Raw genomic sequence first — 24,840 nt, forward strand, 5'->3', positions numbered from 1 at the left:
AAGAGAATTTCATTACTAATAATTACCTGCGTCAGGTATTGTATACGGGTTGTCGTGCCTGTAATTAAATTTGACATAATTGCTGAATATAAATACCTAAGCTGTAATGCAATATAGACAACCAGACTATATTGATTTACATGCTGTCTGACCGAATTGTCGTACTAGATTGAAAACCACACAAAATTTGTGAAAATTAGTGTTCAAATTGCTTCAGTCGAGGCTGCAAAAGCCGTAAAATGTAACTGCCTAAATTGGCAACTGTCGAAGCGTAGAACATTTCGTCGACGATCAATTCCAGGGAAACTAATTGAATGTATTCAAACGCTGATCAAAATAATATAAATTATAACACTCAGATTTCGTACAAGTGCAACACATCGACAACTCTGGCACAGTTGCTAAGCCTGCAACTGCAGCAGCACGAAGAGGACATCAAGAACACTGTGGATCGCGCTATCAAAGAGATGACGGTGACAAAAGTCTTGGACGATATAAAGGCCACCTGGACACAATTAGAATTCGAATTGGAGCTGCATCAAACGCGTCCAACTGTGCGACTGCTCAAAGTATCAGAGGAGCTGATTGAAACGCTTGACGACAATCAAATGCAGCTACAAAATATCTCAACATCAAAACATATCGAATATTTGCTGGATAAGCTGGGCTATTGGCAGCGCGTGCTGAGTGGCATTGATACGCTTATTGTCAATTGGTTTGAGGTGCAGCGTAAATGGATTTATTTGGAGTGCATTTTCATCGGCTCAACAGACATACGTTCCCAGCTGCCGCAAGACGCGGCAAACTTTGAGCGCATTGATGAGGACTTCACCAATTTGCTAGCACGGGTTACCAACGTGCGCGTTGTCATGGAGGTGGTGCTACAGCACGAGGATGTGCTCAAGCAGTTGTTGGAACTGCAGCAGCGCCTGTCCGTTTGCGAGAAGGCACTGAACGACTATCTGGAGACCAAGCGTTTGGCCTTTCCACGCTTCTATTTCATCTCGTCCGCGGATCTCTTGGACATACTCTCTAATGGCAATAATCCTCAGGTCATTGATCGCCATCTCATCAAGCTGTTCGACTCCATATTGCGCTTGCAATATGAGACAAATACCACGCATGCACTGGGCATGCACTCCAAGGAGAACGATGAGTATGTGGCCTTTGTGGTCAGCCAAGATCGAGAACAAACAGCCTACATCGACTGCTGTGGTCGCGTTGAGCTTTGGCTGCGCGCCGTCATCCAACAGATGCGCAGCACGCTACATGAGCTTTTTCGTCGCGCTCTCGTGGCTTTCGGCGAGAAGTCCCGTGATCTATGGCTCTATGATTGGCCAGCACAGGTCGCGCTCTGCTGCAGTCAGATTAGCTGGACAGCGGATGTGAATCGCTCATTCGCCAGCATGGAAGAGGGCTATGAGGGAGCCATGAAGGAGCTGCACAAGCGACAGATAGCGCAGCTGAACGCTTTGATCAATCTGCTGCTGGGCGAACTGTCCTCAGGTGATCGACAGAAAATCATGACCATCTGCACCATTGATGTCCATTCGCGTGACGTGATTGGCAAAATCATTGCCACCAAGGTAGACAACTCTCTGGCCTTTCAGTGGCAGAGCCAACTGAGACATCGCTGGGACGATGAACAGTTGGGCAGCTCCAGTGGCTGCGCCACGACAACCATCAGCGCGGGCAGCGCCGATGAGGATTGCTTTGCCAATATCTGCGATGCCGAGTTCCGCTATGCCTATGAGTACCTGGGCAATACTTCAAGACTGGTGATCACACCACTTACGGATCGATGCTACATCACGCTGACCCAGGTGAGTCAATAAACCCTATTTAAAGTACTTAGAACGTAGAATGTTTAAACCGATCCTAGAAGCTAATACAAAATATAACATGTCTGTCTATATTTAGTTACTATTATTATATGCAAACCACAAAATATTTTGCTCTGAGAAAATGAAATTTTACTCTCTAGATTTCCAGTGCATTTCGCTCATAAATAATCTTCATTTGATCAGCAATCATACTTGATTTTTGTTGACAATGGAAATGAGAACTGGTAATCGAAGCATTCATTAAATCAAAGTTTCTTAAAATAATAACAAAGCGTTTTCAGAAATACTTTTACAGCATAGTTATTATATAATTTTAAGTACAAAACTCATAAAATTGTTTTGTGTTTAAGATAACTGACTATCTTAATTTTAAAGCCAACCACATTGTTAAACCTGCTGGAAGAGTCGAAATCCGTTGAGTTTTTCAATCACCTTTTCCACCAACCAAATATCTTGAATAATTTATGAATTCCAGGAAGATGTAACCAAAAATATAAAAGCCATGCTCGCCACATGACAGTCAAGAATGCCCTTTTGATGCTATTAATACGCTGAGAGCAGACATTTTCGCGGTTGGGATACAATTCCCAGAAACGTATAGAATAATCCCATTCCCATTCAACTGCATTGCGTTGAGTAATACTTTCAAGCAATTTAAAAATTCGTCTGGCATTATCTTGAAAATATACATTTCTTTAGCCAATCACTAGAATTAATCATTTCCGATAAATCAAGCAGCAATCATGATGTTTGAATAAACAAAAGGTCCTGCTTACGCAATTTTAATAAAATAACAATTTTGCGAAACTCACAGACTTGAGTGTGTGAGAATATATGTAAATTTGAGTGAATTGGTTTAGTAACCGGAAATACAATACATTTTATTTGTTTATGCATGTAATTTAAGCTGTTTTTTGTGGTTTTATTAATTAAAAACTTCTCAAAAAGCCTATCGCAGCTTTGGTTAGAGTAACGACAGTTAAATACCCTTGAAGATATATGTCAAATATGCGTCATTATATCTTTGCCTAGGCAATATGAATAATGATGCTCTAAGAAACACTAAAGCTTCTAATGGGTGCTCTATACTAGATTTATGTTCCTTGCCTTATACATTTTGATCAGATATCAAATACCTTTTTCTAGAGTATAAAATCTGATGACACTCTTTTAATTATCTGTAATTAGCTTCAAGCTTCATATGGTGTTTGAATTTAAATACTTTTGCCAGCCGCATTTATAAATTCGTTGAACATGTAACTACTACTTGTATTAAAAGTTATTTTCAATTATTACATTTTTTGTATCTCAACAAAAAATAAGGCAAAAGGGTCTGACAGCAGAACCTTGACAGTTCAACCTTACACCCAAGGGCATTATTGTGGAATTTTTTTCATTTAGTTTTAAAAGCTTTCAAGCAAATTGAACTAGCTTCAAGTTGATGTGATAATTTAATAATATAAAGTTACTTAGGGGCAGATTTTGATATCTAATTAAGAACTTACTGATACCCATACCCAAATAATAGCAAATAACTATTGAAAGTTGTTCATATCAACAGGTTTATATGAAGGCGACTGCTAATTAGTAAGTCCTTGAAATTAATTGGACTTTATTACAACAACTATTTATAGACTTCCAAAGAAGCAAATAGTTTATTTTTATCTCCTTGTCTGGCAAAAATATTTGTATAATAAAGTAGAAATAGAATCAGTTTTGCTAATGTCCTTCAATGTACACTAACATAAAGATTATTTCTGAATGTTTATAAACTAGAATCAGTCTAATTATACCTGTACAGGTGCTTCATAAATGTAAAAAGATAAAATCTTGAACAAAAGAACGAATAGTGTGCACCGAAAAAGCGTTTAAATTATTGAATACTCGCCCATCTTTTGGTGCCGTATCCATTTCCACAGTGGAGAGCATCTCCCAGTTGAGCAGTCCCGAATTTGTAATCTTAAAATTATATAGCTATTGAATAGTTAATACACAATTTTGAAACAAAAGGAAAAATGTTCTTTTAAGTTTCTCTTTAAATAAATCATGCATACTTTCGTACATATGTGAGTTAAATAAGCAAGTACATATGTAGGTATATCATGTTAAGGGAAAGTAAGTAGAATTCCAATTAGTGATTGTTGCTTGGCCCGAGAATAATTTGTTTCGATTTTGTGTTGATTTTATGCCAATTTGGCCTGTATTTAAATTAAACAACTCGTTAGTGGAAAATAAATGCCGTTTACAATTTGCATACCTTTGCATAAACATGCACACTCACACGCACACGCACACGCACACATATACACTCCGTCAGTCGCTGCATCTGGTGATGGGAGGCGCGCCTGCTGGACCGGCGGGAACCGGCAAAACGGAAACAACGAAGGACCTGGGACGCGCATTGGGTGTAATGGTTTATGTCTTCAACTGTTCGGAGCAAATGGACTACAAATCTTGCGGCAACATTTACAAAGGTCTGGCCCAGACCGGTGCATGGGGCTGCTTTGACGAGTTCAATCGCATCTGCGTGGAGGTGCTCTCCGTGGTGGCCGTTCAGGTGAAGACCATACAGGAGGCGATAAAGGTGCGACCGCAATGTCGGCGAGACGTGAAGCGTTCGCAAATTGATTTTACCTTCCACTTCTTTGCAATGCTGCACATTGATTACATTTCTCTTCTCGGTGCCCTGGTTGCTGCCTCTGGACGACGATGGGTGTACCATCTACCCATGGCTCGGATTGTTACTGTTGGTTTGTCGTGCTGCTGCTGTTGCTGCTGCTGGTTGGTGCTGCTGCTGTTTACAGATGCATAAAACCCAATTTATCTTTATGGGCGAGCGCATCTCGCTGGAGCCGTCGGTTGGCATTTTTATCACCATGAATCCGGGCTACGCCGGTCGAACCGAACTGCCGGAAAACCTGAAAACATTGTTTCGCCCATGCGCCATGATTGTGCCGGACTTTGCTTTGATTTGTGAGATTATGTTAATGGCCGAGGGCTTCCAGGATGCACGTCTACTGGCACGCAAATTTATCACACTGTACACGCTGTGCAAGGAGCTGCTGTCCAAGCAGGATCACTACGACTGGGGCCTGCGTGCCATCAAATCGGTGCTGGTCGTTGCCGGCACATTAAAACGCGATGACCACAGCCGTCCAGAGGATCAGGTGTTAATGCGTGCTCTGCGTGATTTCAACATACCCAAGATAGTAACCGAGGATGTGCCCATATTTATGGGCCTGATAGGAGACCTCTTTCCCGCCCTCGATGTGCCGCGCAAGCGTGTCTTCGAGTTTGAGAAGACCATCCGACGTGCGGTTAACGAAATTAAACTGCAGCCCGAGGAGGGCTTTCTCATGAAGGTGGTGCAGCTGCAGGAGCTATTGGATGTCCGCCACTCGGTGTTCATTGTGGGCGATGCAGGAACGGGCAAAACGAAGATTTGGCAAACTCTGCGCGAAACGTATCGCATACAGAAACTGAAGCCAGTCTGTCATGTGCTTAATCCCAAAGCGCTGTCCAACGATGAGTTGTTCGGCATTGTAAATCCCACGACGCGAGAGTGGAAGGACGGCCTCTTTTCGTCCATAATGCGAGAGCAGGCCAATATGCCGCCGGGCAATCCCAAGTGGATTGTACTCGATGGCGACATTGATCCCATGTGGATTGAGAGTCTCAACACTCTGATGGACGATAATAAGATCTTAACGCTGGCCAGCAATGAGCGCATTTCATTAAAGCGTGAGATGCGTCTACTCTTCGAGGTGGGCCATCTTAGGGCGGCCACACCCGCCACGGTATCCAGGGCGGGCATCTTGTACATAAACCCACAGGATCTGGGCTGGTCGCCGTAAGTCTTATGCGATCCAATTTGTTGTTTCTTCCGATTAATAACTTACGCTTGGAGTTTAGCTTCGTCTCTTCCTGGTTGGAAACGCGTGTCAACATGATCGAGCGCGGCATCCTCACCACACTCTTTGAGAAGTATTTTCCCAGTCTGATGCAACGACAGCACAATTTTCGTCGCATCACGCCCATCGCCAACATGGCCATGATACAAATGACCTGTCACCTGCTCGAATGTCTGTTGGACAGCGACCAAGTCGAGGATGAGACGGAACGCAGCAGCGGGAAGCATCTCGGTATCAATTCGCATAGCCTACACCATGGCGAACTCTCACATGAGTCCGCTGAGCTGGCCTTAGAGACGATCTTTGTGTATGTTACCATGTGGAGCTTCGGTTCGGCCTTGTATCAGGACTCAATTATAGACTGGCATCGCGAGTTTCACAAGTGGTGGACGAGCGAGTTCAAGGACGTGAAACTGCCCAGTCAGGGCACCGTATTTGACTATCAGCTTAATGTGCAAACATTGAAATTCCAACGCTGGTCCGAGCTGGCCGCTCAGGAGCAGCTCGACTGTCAAATCGATGCAGAGCTGCCGCTGCAGGTGCGTGCTTGACCTAGTTGGAAGTGAACTAATCATGCGAACAAAGCCTTTGGTTACACACAGAACGTGCTCATTTCAACTGCAGAGACCACACGTCTCGGCTACTTCCTCAAGCTGCTTATCGACCGCAATCTCGCCTGCATGCTGGTCGGCAGCTCTGGCTGCGGCAAGGGTGCCATCTTCCGTGAGCTCTTCAGCAAATATGCCAGCGCACAGGAGCTGCTTGAAATTGCAGTGACAGCTGTCAGCGGCAGCCAGCAACAGACGGTAGTAAATGGTGGTGCCGCTGGTGGCGGCGGTGGTGGTGGCATTGGTGGTGGTAGTGGCGGTGTTGGTGGTGGTGGTGGTGTTGGAAACGTCAGCGTGCGTCGGAAATCATCCAGCTCGACACCGTTGCTAACCACTGTGCAGGCGACACACTTCAACTTCTATACGACATCAGAGATATTCCAGAAGATGCTCGACCGACCATTGGAGAAAAAATCTGGACGCTGCTATGCGCCCAGCGGACCGAAGCGACGTCTCATCTACTTTGTGAATGACCTGAACATGCCCGAGGTAGATTCCTATGGCACAGTGCAACCGCACACCATCATGCGTCAGTTCATGGACTATAGGCAATGGTGAGTGGCAATTCACCAAGATTAATGTACTTTTGTTACATTTACATTTAGGTACGATCGTCAGAAGCTCCAGCTGAAGGACATTCGTCATTGTCAGTTCGCGGCTTGCATGAATCCAACCGCCGGCTCGTTCACCATCGATCCGCGCCTGCAACGTCACTTTTGTGTGTTCTCAGTGGCACCACCCGGCGAGGAAACTCTCCACTACATATACAGTACGATCTTGAACAACCACCTGGAGCAGCCGGCACAGGGCTTCAGCAAGGAGATTCGTTCCATTGGCAATCTCCTGGTGCAGGTGGGAATCGCTCTGCATCGTCGCGTCGAATATGCCTTTCTGCCGACGGCCATTAAGTTTCACTACATATTCAATTTGCGAGACCTAACCAACATCTACCAGGGCGTGATGAACAGTGTGGGTGCTCCAGTCTCAGCGGGCGGAGCTGCCAGCAGCTACAGCGGCACAGTTTGCAGCAAACCAGCCGAGCTGATGAGACTCTATGTGCATGAGGCATATCGAGTGTACCACGACCGACTGGTCGATCAGTATGACATTAAATCGTTCAAGTCCTCCATACGGGATATATTTAAAAAGGATTTCGAGGATTTCGACGAGGATTTTGTCTTTGCTGAGCCATTGATATATAGTCATTTCGCGCAATCTCTTGTGGACCAGAAGTACATGCCACTCAAGAGCTGGGATTCACTCTACCAACTGCTGCTGGAAGCGCAGGCCAGCTATAACGATATTGTGGGATACATGAATCTGGTATTATTCGAGGATGCCATGATACACATATGTCGGTAAATCAAACAATTCCTTTGAAATACACTTTTTGAGTATGATGATGGATTCAAATTATGCACAAAAGACTCCCATTTCCAGTTTTATATAATTTATGTCTCATTCGCAGCATTAATCGCATCCTGGAGAGTCCACGTGGCAATGCTTTGCTCATTGGAGTCGGCGGCTCCGGCAAACAGACACTGGCACGCTTGGCCGCGTTCATTTCCTCACTGAGCGTGTCGCAAATTCAAATCAAACGCGGCTTTGGGCTGCTCGATATGAGAGATGAGATTGCAAGTCTATACATGAAAGTGGGACTTAAAAATGTGGCTTCTGTGTTTCTCATATCCGATGCTCAGCTGCCCGATGAATCCATACTGATGCTGATCAATGACATGCTCGCCTCTGGCGAGATACCAGAGCTCTTCAGTGATGATCAATTGGACACAATCATAAATGGTATACGCAATGAGGTAAAGCAGAGCGGCGCACTGGATACTAAAGAGAATTGCTGGCGATATTTTGTGGAGAAGGTGCGACGTCTTCTCAAAATTGTGCTCTGTTTCTCCCCCGTTGGACAAACGCTACGTATACGTGCCAGAAAGTTCCCGGCCATTATTAGCCGCACTGCCATTAACTGGTTCCACGAGTGGCCCAGGAGCGCATTGGAATCGGTATCACAAAAGTTTCTCACCGAAATCAGCGACATATTAGAGGTTTGTACGATGCGCTCACTTTATTTATATACGGCTGTGTTTTATGCAATATACAATTTACGACTCTTTACTTTGTAAAATGGTGACCGGCGTTCATTTACAGCCCGAGCTCATACCGCCCATTGGCTACTTTATGGCCTACGTACATGGTACGGTGAATCAGATATCGAAAATTTATCTACAGAATGAAAAACGCTACAACTACACGACACCAAAAACATTTCTGGAATATATTTTTCTGTACCGCAAGCTGTTGGTTGACAAAAACGGAGAGTTCGCCCAGCGCATCGCCCGGCTACAAAGCGGCATGGCCAAGTTGGCCGAATGCGCGCGTCAAGTGGACACCCTCAAAGTGAGTAGTTGATAACAACAAACCTTTAACAAAATTATATTTAAGACTAGGTGAGCACAGCCCAATGAGATATTTAAATCTCAAAACACTTCAGACAGAAAAATAAATCATTACCGTTTGTTTATGCTGTGAAATCAACCAAATCAATTCAATTCAATCAATCAAGTTCCATTCTCTTTAGTGTAGGCATAAAATAATACTTATTTTTTACATCTTATAAACTTGTATTAAATTGTGCACTAGATTACACTCGATTAGTGAGACCAAAGTTTTCAGATTTTGCTATTATTATTTTTTTGCAAACTTTTTATGCATTAAAACATGTCGAAAAGTGCTGCAAATAAATATGAAATTGTCTTATCGAACTTGTGAAACAGCCAAAAATTTTAATCAAATGCTTTAAAAGTAAACTAATTCAATTCAATAAATTATGACTTAAAAGAAAATAATGCTGTAATGAAAACAAGTGGACAAACTCGTTTTATGCTCCCATACTTTTTTTTTCCCCTTGGCAGTGCATCATGCATACCTACATACATATGTATGAGAAGTGTATGTGATAGTGGACGGCGCCCATAAAGTGGCAGGTCCGATTTTTTCATTGGCGCTGCGATATTTGAATCGTCGCGTCGCGCCGAGCCGCGCCTGGCATTCAATTAGTGCGCTTAATTGAATTGTTGTTACAGCAAATCTGCTGCCCGTTCGCCGCAGAGTGCAAAGTGCTGGTGGTGGTAGCCAGGTAGGGTAGACCCCAATGACGGTGATGGCAAGAGTGTCGATGATGGCACTCTTTGAATTGCAGAAGCCGTTTCCGGTTACGCAGCGTATACGCAATGCTGGAAATGGCGTCGCGGCAATCACATTTATTTTGTAGCATACTTTTGAGCGCTAAACAAAAAGTTTTGAAACAGACGAACAAAAAAAAGGACGCGTAATGCTATTTAAACTAATTGAATTTAATGGAACTCGTTTGTATTGAAGCACAGACGTCAGCTTCAGTTTTCATGTGCGTGTTCAGAACACTCATTACATAATAAGGCGTGGCTGTGTAGAATGTGTGCACATGTGTTTATGTTGGAGCTGCCACAATTTCTGCGATAAAGTTGCACCGTGTCAATATTGGGCCAGCGTGCCTGAGCTTTAATTAATTTCGTTGGCCAACAAAGTTTTAAAGTTTCAGTTTGAGTTAGAAAGAACTTTTCTTTTATGTGGTACACAGCATCAACTGGCAATACAAGAAGTCCAACTGGCAGCAAAAAATGCGGCTGCCGATAAGCTGATCGTCATTGTAAGTGCCGAGAGCGAGAAGGTGAAGCGTGAACGCTTTACAGCCTCCGAGGAGGAGAAACGTGTACGCATCATAGAGGAGGATGTTTCGATCAAGACCAAGCTCTGCGAACAGGATTTGCGACAGGCCGAACCAGCTCTGGTTGCTGCGCAGGCAGCGCTCAACACCCTTAACAAAAACAACCTGACCGAGCTAAAGTCCTTTGGGTCGCCGCCCAAGGCCGTGGTCAACGTATGCGCTGCTGTGATGGTTCTACTGGCCACGAATGGTAAGATACCGCGCGATCGTAGCTGGAAGACAGCTAAACTGATGATGGTGCGCGTAGATCAGTTTCTCAATGATTTGCTCAACTACAACAAAGACAACATACATCCAAACATCATTGAGACGCTGCAGGAATATCTCAAGGTGAGTGCTTATGTCATATCTATATACGCAGTACATAAGGCTCTGCTTCTGCGGTCGTTGGAGAAAGAAGAAGATGGTCTCATAATTGGCAAAACTAAAGCCAAAATTGACATAGTAAAGGTTTTTCCCCAATCCCAAATCTTACTTATCTCCCAAGCCAAACAATTTCCAACCTCCTGGGAAAGCCCTTTTCTAATCCTAAAATATGCACACTTTCCATTTAAGAGAGTTTAACTTTGAGAAAAGCGAGAAGCACTCCTATTAAATTAATTTTTAAAAAGATTCTTGGATATAAATTTGCACCTTAAGCGTTGCCTATCTATGACTCCCAGCTTCACCAAGGAAAGGTGGACCTCCCAAAAAGTATTGGCTGTGCATTGATTACAAGTCAGGTCCATCAGTTTAGAGAAACACATCTAATTTTTATAGGATCCCGAGTTCAATCCAGACAAGGTCGTCCAAAAGTCTGTGGCAGCCGCAGGCCTTTGCGCCTGGGTCATCAATCTGCATCGGTATCATCAGGTCTTCCTCATTGTTGGCCCCAAGCAGCAAGCCGTACAGGATGCCCAGCAGGAGTTGTTCGAGGCACGTGAGCGACTGCAGTATCTCAAGTCCAAAATAAACAATTTGGAGGACAAGCTGGCCGAGATCCAGGCCGAGTTCGAGCATGCGGTGGCCGAAAAGCAAAAGTGCCAACGGGAGGCGGACAAGACGTCCTTTACCATCGATCTGGCGCATAGGCTAGTCAACGGACTGGCCAACGAGAATGTCCGCTGGCGAGAGTCGGTGCAAAGGTGAGTAAGAGTGCGGTAGCCTCGCGTTTATGCGCCATCAATTATTAAATTTAATTTACATTTTGTGTGTGTCCGCAATCGCTTTAATTGCTTTTCCGCACCCCTCCTATCGTTCGCTCTGGACCACAGTTGAACGAACTCCACCGGCATTTCGCACACTTGCGGCCCACCGCAGCAACAAAAGGCCGTAAATTTTATTTACTTGCGCTCATTTGGCCCACTGCAAGTCGCCCCTCCCCACTCCCCACTCCCTCACCCGCCTCCAAAGGCCACCAATTGTACAAATTGCACACTGTCGCAGGCAATGAACTGCCCGCCGTTTATTCTGTCGACAGTAAATAAGCTGCGTCAGAGGCAACTCCTCTGAGCTTGGCACTTTCAACACTTACCCCCGGTAATGGGATACACCCCAAAAAGACACTTAAAGCACGGCATACGTTAAATTGGTCAGAACTCGCTTAGCTACAGACATTCGATTACTCTTTTAAAGGAAATGGTATTAGTATACAGAAACATAGCTTATAAATAAAAAATATTAAAAAATCAGTCAAGATACGAATTATTTACTCCTGCTGTAGTCTGATATCGTATAAAGCAATTTTATATGGAATACAACAACTATATACTTTAGATAATTTATGAGAGAAACCACAGTTTTGTTCTTGATCGATAAATCATCTCGTAATTTTATCATTTAAGTACTTCACAGTAGTACGCTATGTCCTCCTTTCCCTTCATTGGGGGCTTATATCCCAATATCCCTCTATGTTTCTATATCTTATAGTTTATATACCTTCTTCTCACATTCCAGTCATAATAATAGTAAGCCAAGTTTTTTGTTCATCTTCGGAAAAATTATATGGCTTATAAATCATATTTCGATGATAAAGAAAATTATTAGAGAAATAGGAGAAACACGAATGATTTTACCGGGTAAAGCTATATGTGAAAATGCTTATACATTCGTGTAGTTGTGCCTAACCCACATATATATATATTTATGTGCAATTGTAAAACTTAATCAAATTCACATAAATGTCAACTGCAATATTCGGGCAGTGCACAAAATGTGCTCTCGACACCTTTAGCTGGCCATTGGCAATGACTATTTCCAGATTTGCCATGAAATTCAATTGATTGCGCATGCAAGGCAAAAGAATATCCACAAAGGCTAAGCCTGTCTGGTGAAATATGGTAGCAGGGGCTTTTTTTGCATCTAAATAACTGTAAAATTCACACACGTGCACACATGGGTATTTAATCGGCCGCACAATTCAACAACGTCAGCACCTGACTCGCCAGAGGGCACATTCATGAATACATATGTACATATATGCAAAGGGTATTGAATTATGAAAAATGTTGTTGCCGCTCGAATCTAACAGGCAGGTGTGTTTCGTACAGCTGTGTGAATGAACTTGTTCCCAAGTGTGTGTGTGTGTGTGTGTGTGAGTGTGTGTGTACGTGTGAGGCTGCTATTCAAACTAGTTGTGATCCATACAGAGTATGCGTACAATGCACTGGCAAAGGAGCAACCGCCTCAGTCAAATACTGGCAGAGGATTCCATGCCCAAATGTCAAAATTGAAAACCTTATTGCTCTGAGCACATTCAAATATTTATGAAAATATAATTTGCGCAGCAACAACAACAACAACAACAGCAAGGGAAGCAGTAGTAAAAACTACAAATTGTGCGGTTACAGCTGTATATATATGTGTGTGTGTGTGTGTGTATGTGTGTGTGTGTGTCTATGTGTCAGTGCGTGGACCGTTATGACTTGCATATAAATTTCTATTTGACTATAGCATTAAATATTCTTCAATGCATGTGCATACATATGCATGTACACACACACACACACACAGACACGCGCATTTGTAAACGCGCATGTGCCTGTGTATTGGTGTTGGTGTTGGCAATAGTTGTAGCTGGCATTGCAAAGCTGCTTTCGAAATATATTTTCTGTTTTGAATGAGAATGCTCTTATGGCACTTGACAGGTATTTTATCAAATTCTGAATGGAATATTTCCCTAAAAACAATTATTTTAATTTCACAATTCGCCCATATAGTACACAAACGCAGGTCGACACACAGTTGCAGTTATATATATATATATATATATATATATATATCAATTACTACCAAGGACTATTAGAAACTCACATATGAACCATTATGTTTGTATAAGAATTAAGCATAAATCATTTAAACTTTAGGGCAATAATCTTATGCAAAATGTTACGATTACTTGTACAACATAGAATGAGCCCATCAAGTACGATGCCCTACTTGCAGTCGGGCCACCCTTACCCTGCATCAATTATGGCGCAGCTTAAGTATTTTAATAATAGCTGGCATGCAGCAATTTCTAATAGGAATTTGTAGGGCCACTTGTACCCGAGAACACGAATCAATTTTTAAGGACAGCGCAGAAATTGATAGGGATGCAGAAGATGATGCTCCTAATGCCGATGTTGTTCTTGTTCTCTTGTTCTGCTTAAGTCGCTAAAGTTACATTCAAGTCTTGGCAAGAACTTACGGGGGTTGATTAAGGAGTCTGTGACATGTTTTTTACATTATTGGCACAAAAAATAGTTAAGCTAAGTTCCAAAGTTAAGTTCCAACTTTTTATATATATTTACAATTAATATTTGTTTTAGAGAAATGGTGGATTATTTTTGTTCATAATGAAATGCTGCGACGGCAATTCACAAGCATTTAAATAGAAGAAGTATTTAGGTCACAGAAAAATGCATTAAATTTTCAGCATATTTTGTTTTTTATTTGACTTTTAACGGGTAAACACGAAACAATATTTATTGGCCACCTTTTGTATGCTGTAATCCCTGAGGGAAAACGAGTTTATTCGTTTCATGCAGTATCCAATATCTAGGTAACTCTTCGAACCTATTATAGTCTATCAATGGGCAGACTTATTGCTCTGCCCTCGCATTAAGCCCTCTTCAATGTTATTATTTTTCCAATTTCCCGTCTATTCAAATGCAATGGATGCTCGACGAGCAGCCTTCAGTTTCCTGCTGCACTTGTAATTTATACTTGAAGCACAATTTAAAGTCGCTAAGGGATGGATTAATGCCCCACCGTTTAGCAGGTCAACTTTCACGTTTTTCGTTTTCTACAATTCTATTCAAAAGTCTACAGGCAAAGATTGGCACCCTACCCGGAGATATACTGTTAATTTCCTCGTTCCTGTCGTACGTGGGCTGCTTTACGCGCCGCTATCGCGAGGAGCTGCAGCACAAGATGTGGCTGCCGAGCTTTTGCAAAATGGACGTAAGTGCTTGCTGCTCTCTAAATGCTTGGCTTAACTGGGCTCACTTTGTCTGTGCCACAACAGCCCCAGATACCGCACACTCAGGGAGTCGACCCGCTGGCGCTGCTATCGGACGATGCACAAATTGCCACCTGGAATAACGAGGGTCTGCCCATGGACGGCATGTCTACGGAGAATGCAACAATACTGCAGCACTCAACGCGCTGGCCTCTGATGATTGATCCACAGCTGTGAGTACCATAATTTTGGCATTAAAAGTAATATAGCACAGAGAGCGAAAGTTGCGAGTCGCAGACGACCGACTCTTAGATGCCCTATAGTCTGATTCGCAATATTGTAATATTTCCTTTTATAATAAGTTCTTATAGGTATGCATAGAAAAAAAGGAAAAATTAATCTAAACTTTAGGCAGCGGATACACTTGGTATTTATGGGCTATATAACTAAAAAGCTGTATTGTTTCTTCTGGGATCTAAAGGAAGGTTTGTCACAAAACTAAAATGTACACATACCAAAGTCCATATGGAGAGCGGAACGAGATTAGGTGTTCACAGCCTTTTTTTTTAATGAGATTTATAATCGATATTTATCAAAAAATAATAAATTAGGCACTGCTCAATTCGTAGACGCCCATTCGCAATGCTTCCCAAATTATTTCCATACTAAATACATTCTCATAACCGGACGCTCCAATAATTGGACGGGGAGGGGACACTTCCTTTCTTTTAAAGGAATATTTTTCAAAAGAGGTCAGAAGCAAATTCGCAAGAATTCTAAAAAATCTGCTGTTAGCCTGACCTCTTCCGATTATTATTTGTGTAGGTGTCAATGAAATGTACTTATAAAAATGGCAATGAAATTAAAGGCTATTTGAAAGAGTTAGTTACTTACTAGGATTAAAAAAAAAATTAATCTATTAATGTGAGACTGATTTAAACATAAGAACATGGGCTATATACACCCAGCAGTAGCATTTAATGAGTAGCTAATAATTGCATTCCAGTCAGGGCATTAAGTGGATCAAGAGCCGCTTTGGAGCCGCTCTGGTGGTGCTGCGTCTCACCCAGCGCGGTTTTCTAGAGGCACTGGAGAAGTCCATCTCACGTGGCGACACGGTGCTCATTGAGCAAATCGAAGAGACCATGGACACCGTGCTGGAGCCGCTGCTGAGTCGCGCGCTGATTAAAAAGGGCCGTTATCTGCGCATTGGCGAAAAGGAAATGGAGTTCAATCCGAATTTCCGACTCATACTGCACACCAAGCTGGCAAATCCGCACTACAAGCCGGAAATGCAGGCGCAGACGACGCTAATTAACTTCACGGTGACACCGGACGGCCTCGAGGAGCAGCTGCTGGCGGAAGTGGTCAAAATTGAGCGGCCGGACTTGGAGCAAATGAAAACCGATGTCACCATCCAGCAGAACATGTTCAAAATCTCGCTAAAGGCACTCGAGGATGAACTGCTGGCCAGACTGGCCTCGGCCGGCGAGAATGTGCTCGATGATCATGCGCTGGTCCTCAATTTGGAGAACACCAAGCGCACTGTCGACGAAATTGAATCCAAGGTACGAGAAGCTCACCTAACCACGTTGCAAATTGACGAAACCAGAAACATATATCGTGCCGCGGCCAAGCGAGCTGCCATTTTATACTTTGTGCTTACGGATCTCAATCGCATCAATCCTATATACAAGTTCTCACTGAAGTCGTTCATGAATGTCTTTCGCCAGGCCATTGCCGTGGCGCCTGACTCAAAGAGCTACGAGAAGCGCGTGCTCCATTTGGTGGACTCGATAACCCTGCAAACCTATCGCTATACCCTACGCGGTCTCTTTGAGGCGGACAAGCTGACATTCACCTCGCATCTAACGCTGCGCATTATGATTGCCGCCGAGCAGGTGGCCAAGGATGAGACCGATTTTCTGCTGCGCTATCCGCACGATCCCAACACGCTGTCACCATTGGACTTTGTGGGACGTAGCGCCTGGGGCGGCATCAAGTCGCTGGCGCTCGTCGAGCACTTCTATGGCATCGACAAGGACATGGAGAACTACACGAAACGCTGGCGCAAGTTCATGGCCAGCGATGCGCCAGAGCGGGAGCAGTTCCCAGGCGAATGGAAGCATCGCTCTCCACTGCAGAAGCTCTGCATTGTGAGAGCTTTGCGGCCAGATCGCATGACCTATGCCATGGCCCAGTTTGTGGAGCAGACAATGGGTCGCGCCTATGCCGAAGTGCAAACCCCGCCCTTTGTGGCTATCTTCAAGGAGCTAAATGCGGCCACGCCCGCCTTCTTTATACTCTCACCTGGCGTAGACCCCATACGCGATGTGGAGCGACATGGGCAACAACAGGGTTTTCATGCGGATGCCGGAACTCTGATAAATATCTCACTGGGGCAGGGACAGGAGCTGCTGGCCGAGGAAGCCATTGAGCAGGCCTTAGCCTCGGGCCAGCAATGGGTCATACTCCAAAATATTCATCTGGTGGTGAACTGGTTGCCAACGCTGGAAAAACTTATCGAGCGTATAGTGCTGCAGTCGGAGTCTCAAGGTGATTCCAATTTCCGTCTGTTTATTAGCGCCGAACCTGCTCCTGATCCACAGTACCATGTCATACCACAGGGCATTCTGGAGTCCTCACTGAAGGTGGTTAATGAACCGCCCGCGGGCATGGCCGCCAACCTGCACAAGGCCTGGGATAATTTCTCGCAGGATACGCTAGAAACGTGCACCCAAGAAGCCGAGTTCAAGTCCATACTCTTTGCCCTCTGCTACTTTCATGCAGTGGCCGGCGAGCGCCGCAAGTTCGGACCTCAGGGCTGGAACAAGGTGTATCCGTTTAACATTGGCGACCTGACCATCTCGGCCAGCGTGCTGCACAACTATCTGGAGGGCAGCAATCGCATACCGTGGGAGGATCTGCGCTATCTCTTTGGCGAAATTATGTACGGTGGCCACATAACCGATGACTGGGACAGACGGCTGTGCCAGACGTTTTTGGAGGAGCTGCTGCAGCAGGATCTCATCGATGGTGACTTCGAGCTATGTCCCGGCTTTCCAGCACCGCCCAATCTAGAATTTGAGGGCTATCATGACTACATCACTGAGATGCTGCCCGAAGAGTCGCCTCTGCTCTATGGACTGCATCCGAATGCTGAAATCGGGTTCCTTACAAGCGCCTCTGAGCAGCTGTTGCGCACCATTTTTGAGCTGCAGCCGCGCGAATCGGAGCTGAGCACACACTGCGGTGCACCGCGCGAAGAGCTGGTCAAAATCATGATTGACGACTTCCTCGACAAGCTGCAGGACGAGTTCAATCTGCAGGCGCTGCTGAATCGCGTGGAACGCAAGACGCCTTTTGTGGTCGTTGCGCTACAGGAATGCGAGCGCATGAATGCGCTTATTCGGGAGATCAAACGCTCCCTGCGCGAACTAATGCTCGGCCTGAAGGGCGAGCTGACCATCACACAGGAAATGGAGCGTCTGGACTATGCCATTTTCTATGATCATGTGCCGACGGCCTGGGCCCAGCTGGCGTACCCCAGCATGCTGGGCCTGCAGGGCTGGTTCGCTGATCTGCTGCATCGCATCAAGGAGCTGGCCGGTTGGCTAAATGACTTCAAGCTGCCCTGCGCCATTTGGCTGGGTGGCCTGTTCAATCCGCAGAGCTTTCTCACGGCCATCATGCAGGAGAGCGCCCGAAAGCATGATCTGCCCTTGGATCGCATGCTCATCAGCTGTGAAGTGACCAAAAAGCAAAAGGACGACGTCACGTAACTAGCTTGGCTGAACCCAACAGCTCATATTTATCCACACTCTCCTGCTTTTAGCTTGCCACCTGTTGAAGGCGCCTATGTGCACGAGCTTTATCTGGACGGCGCCAGCTGGGACTGTCAGCTGAACTCCATTGTGGCGCTGCATCCCAAGGAGCTGCTCTGTGCCATGCCAGTGATCTTTATAAAGTCCATTGTGCAGGAGAAACAAGAGCTGCAGCGCGTCTATGAGTGTCCACTGTACAAGACCAGGTGGGTGACAATTGAACTGCTCCCAGCTAGATCTGCCGCAACCATTTACTTAATCTCTCTTCCACTTGCAGGTCGCGTGGCAACACCTACGTCTGGACCCTCAACCTTAAAACACGCGACCGCCCAGCCAAGTGGATATTGGCAGGAGTCGCGCTTTTGTTACAGCCCTAAAGCATAATTGATACCCGGCACGCAACGGAGCGATTCATTGTTCGCCTCGTCATCATTGCAAGCGTCGATTTCTTCTGAAGTAATTCATCAATACACTTTTATTTCTCACATGACGTAGTTGTTGCGTTATTACGCTTCAGGTTTTATAAGTAAGCATTATTAAAAGTAAAGCTAACCCGGGATACCCTCTAAATTGTGGCCTGTTTTCAAGTGAGTCTATTAAGCTCCAATAATTTCCAATTGAGTATATTTAAGAAACACCCAAATAAGAATACCCTATGTTTTAAGAGAGTTGATAAAAGTTGTCTTTAAAATAAGTTCAAATAAGAGCCTGCGAATATTTGCGATACCCTGTAGTTCAAGAGCCTACCGATAAGGTAAATAGTCTTTCTTAAAAAATTGTAGAATTTTACCTTAGAGCTTACTGAAAGTGTATGCTAGCCAATGTTAAACAGCTTTGAAATCGAAAGGGTATATAATTTATAGAAAAACAAGAGGTTCTAGTCGGGAGCTCCCGACTAGGGGATACCCTGAACCCTCTTCTTCCAACATCAAATGCATATATATATTCTATTTTAGAAGCTATATGACAAGTTTGGTGACTCTAGCTCTTATTATTTACCAAAATTGCCCAAAAAACAGGATATCGATATCGATTTTTATCGATTGCTTGCAAGCGGAATAAGTTATCGATTATCGGAAATAAACTCGATCTGCGCAGGCACTAGCAGCACATACATCTAGCAGCACAGCACATACATAAGAAAAGTCTCTAGCTCTAATAGGTTCTGAAATCCTTGCGTTCATACATACAGACGGACGGACGGACGGACGGACGGACTGACGGACGGACGGACGAACGGTCGGACGGACAGAAAGACAGACGGACGGACGGACGGACGGACGGACAGACAGGCAGACGGACAGATGGCTAGATCGACACGGCTATTGGTGCTGATCAAGAATAAATAAGATAAGATAAGATAAAGTATATATCTTTATGGGATCGGAGATGCTTCCTTCTGCCTGTTAAATACATTTGGATTTGGAATACAATATACCCTTACAACCATTTTTAATGGGTTGAGGGTATAAAAAGCGTGTTATCAGTTGGAAACGTATGCAAAGTTCAGGCGGGTTGGCCAATTTGTTTGATTGATTGAAAAGGCAGGAAGTCTAACTAAAACTCAGCATGCTTATAGTAATTGGATTAACTCAGAATCTAACATAAGAGAATATGCCTAGCTTTGCTTAAAAAAAAGATCACAAAGTGCGTAAAAATAAATTTCAGCGTTTTGTAGTTTGTTAATTGTTTTCTTAACAAACCGAAAGTCTCGCATTGCTTGAGATAAACAACACGAGCTTATTTCGCTAATCAGCTAACTTCATGCCTAGTTTATTACACACACCATATTTTCAGAGTCAATGAGTCTTTCACGCAGGCCACGTGAGTCCGAGGCACAACCAGCTGTTGCCCGCGTGTGCGACCCGTACATAATTATCATATAGTATGCACGCAATCGGCCGACTTATTCTGCCTCCCACTTGCCGATCACGTGCAGAGGTTTGTTTGCAGGCGTTCAATCAATGAAAGTCTCAGAAATTTCAAGTACATGCGAGACCTTTGCGCTGATAAGTCAGTTTTGTATACGTCAAAGCTGGTCGGGGGGAAAAGTACTGGGGAAAAAAAAAGAGGGGCCCGACGCTTTAATTTTCAAGCGTGATCTCAGTTGGATTAATTAGTCGCCTGTTTACATTTTATAAATATGACGCGCTGGCCTCAAATGGTTTTGCGTCTGCTGTTTAATTACGCAACTCAAAGTTGAATTTACAAATTGAAATCGCACGCTGCCAACGACCTTTGCGCACAGCTCGTTGCCAAGCGGCGATTTCTTATACCCTATATCCGATATTGGATAAAATATATCACGTCTGGATTATAAACTGCAATAGCACTGATATATATGCATATAATATTATATTCAATAGCTCGAACCGCCTACACGCGCTTGGTATTTTCCACTCTGCATACCCTCGAATCAACAAGTTGTTCTGACATTTTGCGCAATTCGCCTTGGGCATATCTTCGGACCACATACTCGCACAACTCTGGATTTGAACCCGGAACTTAAATATTTTATTTACAATGAACCGAACATTAAACCGGGTTCGATGTTCAAAGAGCAAAAAAATAAATAAATAATCCGAATCAATAAAAATATAGCATATTAAATTAATAATAAACGGAACAGTTCTATTGAAATTGGAACCCTGAGACGGGGCGCTAATTCGAGCAAAGAATCGAACCACCGTAAATATTAAGATACAACTTTATACAGGGTATCGCGCCGTCGAATACGCTTAATAATACGCTGCTTTTTCACCAATGTCTGTGCCTATTATGTCAGCATGCAAACTCTCGCTTTGGCGTATTCCCCGAACACGGGAACAACGCGTGACACAGTCCCAGCGAACGTATGACCAATCCGTCCGCTCGACCGACACGCCGATCGTTCGTGGGGGTGGGGGGAGGTGCGCGAGAGGAGGGCGGCCGCAACGAGCGGACGTAGGCATTTTGTTAGTTTTGTAGATAAAAGTAAGTCGTTTTGGCCCCCGACGAGACGATGATTGCAGCGCGTCGATCGGCCCCATCAGACAGACATTATTACTAATGCAAACCGGCCCCGCGTCGCCCCGCTAAACGCTTGTCGCTCATACGAAAAGTATTTAAATGGGAAATAATTCGGTATGAATAGTCAGAATCGCACTAATTGTGAAGCGGCAAACGTCTCACTCGGCATAAGAATTTAAATAGAAAGCACTACATATTTCCGTTGTCAGGGGAAATTCCGAGGCAACAAATCCTATTTAGAGGTAAGCACAGAGACTTTCTAAATTTAATGCACACAAAAATGTGGCACCCAGGCAGCGAAATATTTGTACATTTCAATATTAAAATTATTTTCTACAAATGTTTTTACACCACTTTTTAGAAAAACCAAATAAATATATATATATATATATATAAAAAAATGGCCACTGCCCACTTACCCATACAAAAGTACAAATACCATGAGCACAATGGCGAGCCCGGCTGTCAGGGTCTGGAGGAAGTGAATCGCATGTTCCGTAATTTCTGGGATCCCACGGCTTACTGGATGTGCGATAAGCAGGGCACGCGCGCCCGCCTGCAACGCTGCCCGAAATCCCAACTGTACTCCGAGGAGCTCGGACGTTGTGTGCACTATACCGACTGGAGCTGGACGGAACCCAAGGAGCCTCCAAGTCGTCCAAAGTGCTAGACACCGTTCAGAGCTCATCCGCTCGCATACACTCTCACTATTTATACTTAATTTTATAATATTTACATATGCATAATTTATACTTAAGTCGTTTTTAGAAAACACTTTACTCTTTAAGTGAAATACAGAAAAGATCAGTACAATAAGAAAAGTATTTTCATTTTGGAATTAAGTGTCTATTAATTGCTCAACAGTTTCGGATATTGTTTAAATAGTGAGCGTACTTGTTGTCGTCAAGTAATGTGAATTTAACTGGAATGCAAATGCTTTTCACAATTGGGAATGTTTCGTAATTGAAAACGGTTGATTATAGCAAAACTCAATTATATGCAGGTTGTGCGACATATAAATAGCTGCATTAAACAAACAGATTTTTCAGTTAACGCTTGCAGCTAGTTAAAATTTAACTAACTAGTTTCAAACTAAATTATTAACTGGCCTTGGCCTGAGTGTTTGTTTGGGCATGAGACTTTAGGTTTTTTTTTTTTTTTTCGGCGATTTGCGAGAAAGGCAAGAGAACTGCCGCAAAAATGAGAACTCAAGACAGTGGAGCCGCTCTTAGAGCTCCACGTGGGAGCCCTGCTTGTTGATCACCTTAAGCTTTTCCGTTTGCGGTAGCTTGGTGTCTCCAGGAATCTCTTCCTTTATAGGCGCCGGCTGTTTTGGCACTTTGCGCTTTGTGGTTGTTGTTTCTGGCTTTGGTGTGGTGGTGGTTGTTTTTGTTGTTGTTGTGGTGGTTGGTTTCTTTGTTGCCGGCTTGGGCGTCGTTGTTGTTGTAGTTGTTGTTGTTGTTGTTGTTGTGCTTGGCTTAGCCGTGGTGGTCTTTGGCTTGGCAGTTGTCGTAGTTGTTATCGTCGCTGGTTTCTTGGTAGTGGTAGTCTGTGGCTTCTGTGTGGTGGTGGTCGTAGTCGTGGTGGTGGTGCTGGGTTTTGGTGCTGCCTTGGGTTTGGCAGTAGTTGCAGATGGCGGTGCACCGACGGACGCCTCCAGACCCTCACCCTCGACGCGCACATTGCGCACTTTAACGGTTGGCTGCTTGGCCGCCTTTGGAGACTTGACGCGTGCCAAATATTGATTGAAGGGCGAGCCCAGATACAAGTAATCTTGGAATTCCAGCACATGTGAAACGCCCACAACGGACTTGTCGAAGCCATGCAGCGAGCCCACAATATTGCCATTCCAGTCCACGCGAACCACAGTGGTGCGCTTGGGAGCCAGCAGCATGGCCATCTCACCATGTCCCACAAAGTGAACAAAGCGCTGCGAGAATTTGTTGGGATACACGCTATTAATGTAGCGGAAAGGCAGCTCAAAGAGCGCTAGCATACGGGCCAGGAACAGACGTATGCTGGGGAAGCGTGAGAAGAGCGAGAAGGTGTTGGGATGCTCGCTATCGGCACTTGACACAATAGGCACCCATATACCCTCGGCGTCGGGCGTCAAATTATCGGGCAAGCCGGGCAAGCCCTCTACAAAGACCTCGCTCTCGCCAGCCTTGGCGCCCTTTAAGTGATACTTTGTCAGACGCATAGCGCCCGTCTCGGCGACCACGACGAAGTCTTCGTTTGGGCTCAACGCAACACCGTTGGCAAAGAACAGCTCGTCCAGCAGAACCACGCTCACATTCTTGGCCCGATTGTATTTGAATAGACTACAAAAAAGAGAAAACATTTGATAGAGAGCCGTTAGATCAGAAACCGGTTTCGACAGCAGCCGTCCGTTGAAATAGACAAATGAACTCACCGTCCAGACGGATTGGCGAACGAGGCAAAGACCAAATCTTGAATGGTAAAGTCTGAAGAAGAGTCGGTCCAGTAGATCTCGCCCTCTTTGCTGACTGCCACAGAATTGAAGGTCTTGGCACGACGATTAATGTTCTTGCCAGGCAACTCTTGAGCCGGCGACACCAATAGTTTTTTTTGGTTCGTGGTCAGATCAACTTGCCACAGTCCATAGTAGGCGTCGGCAACGATCAGATTATTTCCCTGCGTGTCGAATGCCATGCCCAGTGGACGACCACACTGCGCCTCCTCATAGACTTCCGCTGCAAGAAGCTTTGGTCTTTAGCAAATTCGCCCAATGCAAGGCATAAGACTTACCGCAGGGCTGGCCGAACTTGGCCACATGCGTGACGTGGTTCGAGGTTAACTTGATGACCTCACCGCCATGCAGGCCAGTGTAGATCTCATTGTTGCGCGCAATTAGGCACTCTGGGCCGTAGACGCGGTTCTCCAGCAAACGCTCAGCGCCCTCCAGGTGAAAGTTGGACTCAAGGGCGCCCTTAAGTTCTTTGGGCGGCGCAACGCTATATGGAATTGGTTATTGCAAGCAATTCAATCGTTGGCATTAACTTACGTGAAATCTTTATAGGGGAAAGTGGTGCGTGGGGGCAGACCCGGCAGCAAAATGATAATTAGAAAGAAAATCATGAAATTCATGATCCTCACACGCAACGCCTTCAGCAGACCCATGGCTACGTACGTATGTGTTGGACCCGCCCTTTCCACTAATTAAACAATATAATCTATAGTAAATGGCAGCACGGGCCAAGAAAAACTAAAAAGCGACACGACGGCAAAGTTCAACACGAAAATCTAAAAGTCATCGCACCGGTGCAGTGAACCAGGGCTGCAAGACAAACAAATATCTAAACCGGGTATCAGATATGAGCGATGTATGCTGATAGCCAGTGACTGTCGCTTAACAAACTCTTAAGCACATCAAGTGGCAAACAACTTGTAAATTTGTATTGCTTACCAGCTAAAGTAAAATACATTTA

General features: G+C 44.6%; 3 protein-coding genes across 3 annotated transcripts in view; 2 read left to right on the forward strand and 1 right to left on the reverse strand.

The window, feature by feature from the left end:
• LOC6629782 (dynein beta chain, ciliary) overlaps positions 1-21,633 on the forward strand; it is a 33,587-nt gene extending 11,954 nt beyond the window's left edge. The window contains exons 17-31 of the mRNA XM_070207442.1: positions 360-1,823; positions 4,162-4,428; positions 4,649-5,694; positions 5,757-6,294; positions 6,358-6,917; positions 6,969-7,721; positions 7,832-8,420; positions 8,524-8,772; positions 9,992-10,468; positions 10,898-11,262; positions 14,422-14,560; positions 14,625-14,791; positions 15,565-18,336; positions 18,394-18,588; positions 18,660-21,633. Coding sequence (XP_070063543.1) covers positions 360-1,823; positions 4,162-4,428; positions 4,649-5,694; positions 5,757-6,294; positions 6,358-6,917; positions 6,969-7,721; positions 7,832-8,420; positions 8,524-8,772; positions 9,992-10,468; positions 10,898-11,262; positions 14,422-14,560; positions 14,625-14,791; positions 15,565-18,336; positions 18,394-18,588; positions 18,660-18,759 — 9,681 coding nt within the window. The 3' untranslated portion in view covers positions 18,760-21,633. The remainder of the gene's footprint in view (positions 1-359; positions 1,824-4,161; positions 4,429-4,648; positions 5,695-5,756; positions 6,295-6,357; positions 6,918-6,968; positions 7,722-7,831; positions 8,421-8,523; positions 8,773-9,991; positions 10,469-10,897; positions 11,263-14,421; positions 14,561-14,624; positions 14,792-15,564; positions 18,337-18,393; positions 18,589-18,659) is intronic.
• LOC6629781 (uncharacterized) lies at positions 21,526-22,212 on the forward strand. Its single transcript, XM_002054707.4, has 2 exons — positions 21,526-21,633; positions 21,753-22,212. Exon 2 carries the CDS (start codon positions 21,792-21,794, stop codon positions 22,059-22,061), a length of 270 nt encoding a protein of 89 aa, XP_002054743.1. The 5' UTR covers positions 21,526-21,633; positions 21,753-21,791; the 3' UTR covers positions 22,062-22,212.
• Hmu (adipocyte plasma membrane-associated protein hemomucin) lies at positions 22,138-24,673 on the reverse strand. The gene is made up of 4 exons (XM_002054706.4): positions 24,417-24,673; positions 24,161-24,366; positions 23,805-24,105; positions 22,138-23,712 (listed from the first exon to the last, which is right to left on the reverse strand). Exons 1-4 carry the CDS (start codon positions 24,530-24,532, stop codon positions 22,620-22,622), a joined length of 1,716 nt encoding a protein of 571 aa, XP_002054742.1. The 5' UTR covers positions 24,533-24,673; the 3' UTR covers positions 22,138-22,619.
• Between the last annotated feature and the right edge of the window lie 167 nt (positions 24,674-24,840).

The sequence above is a fragment of the Drosophila virilis genome, chromosome 2 (genome assembly GCF_030788295.1).
Source record: "Drosophila virilis strain 15010-1051.87 chromosome 2, Dvir_AGI_RSII-ME, whole genome shotgun sequence".
NCBI lineage: Eukaryota > Metazoa > Arthropoda > Insecta > Diptera > Drosophilidae > Drosophila > Drosophila virilis.

Excerpts from the sequence above, each read along its gene's own strand:
- LOC6629781 (XM_002054707.4), top strand. The coding sequence starts at position 21,792 with ATGGCCACTGCCCACTTACCCATACAAAAGTACAAATACCATGAGCAC.
- Hmu (XM_002054706.4), bottom strand. The coding sequence starts at position 24,532 with ATGGGTCTGCTGAAGGCGTTGCGTGTGAGGATCATGAATTTCATGATT. Across the intron at positions 24,367-24,416 it reads TTCCCCTATAAAGATTTCAC|CGTTGCGCCGCCCAAAGAAC; the intron begins GTAAGTTAATGC and ends AATTCCATATAG. Across the intron at positions 23,713-23,804 it reads TTCGCCAATCCGTCTGGACG|TCTATTCAAATACAATCGGG; the intron begins GTGAGTTCATTT and ends TCTTTTTTGTAG.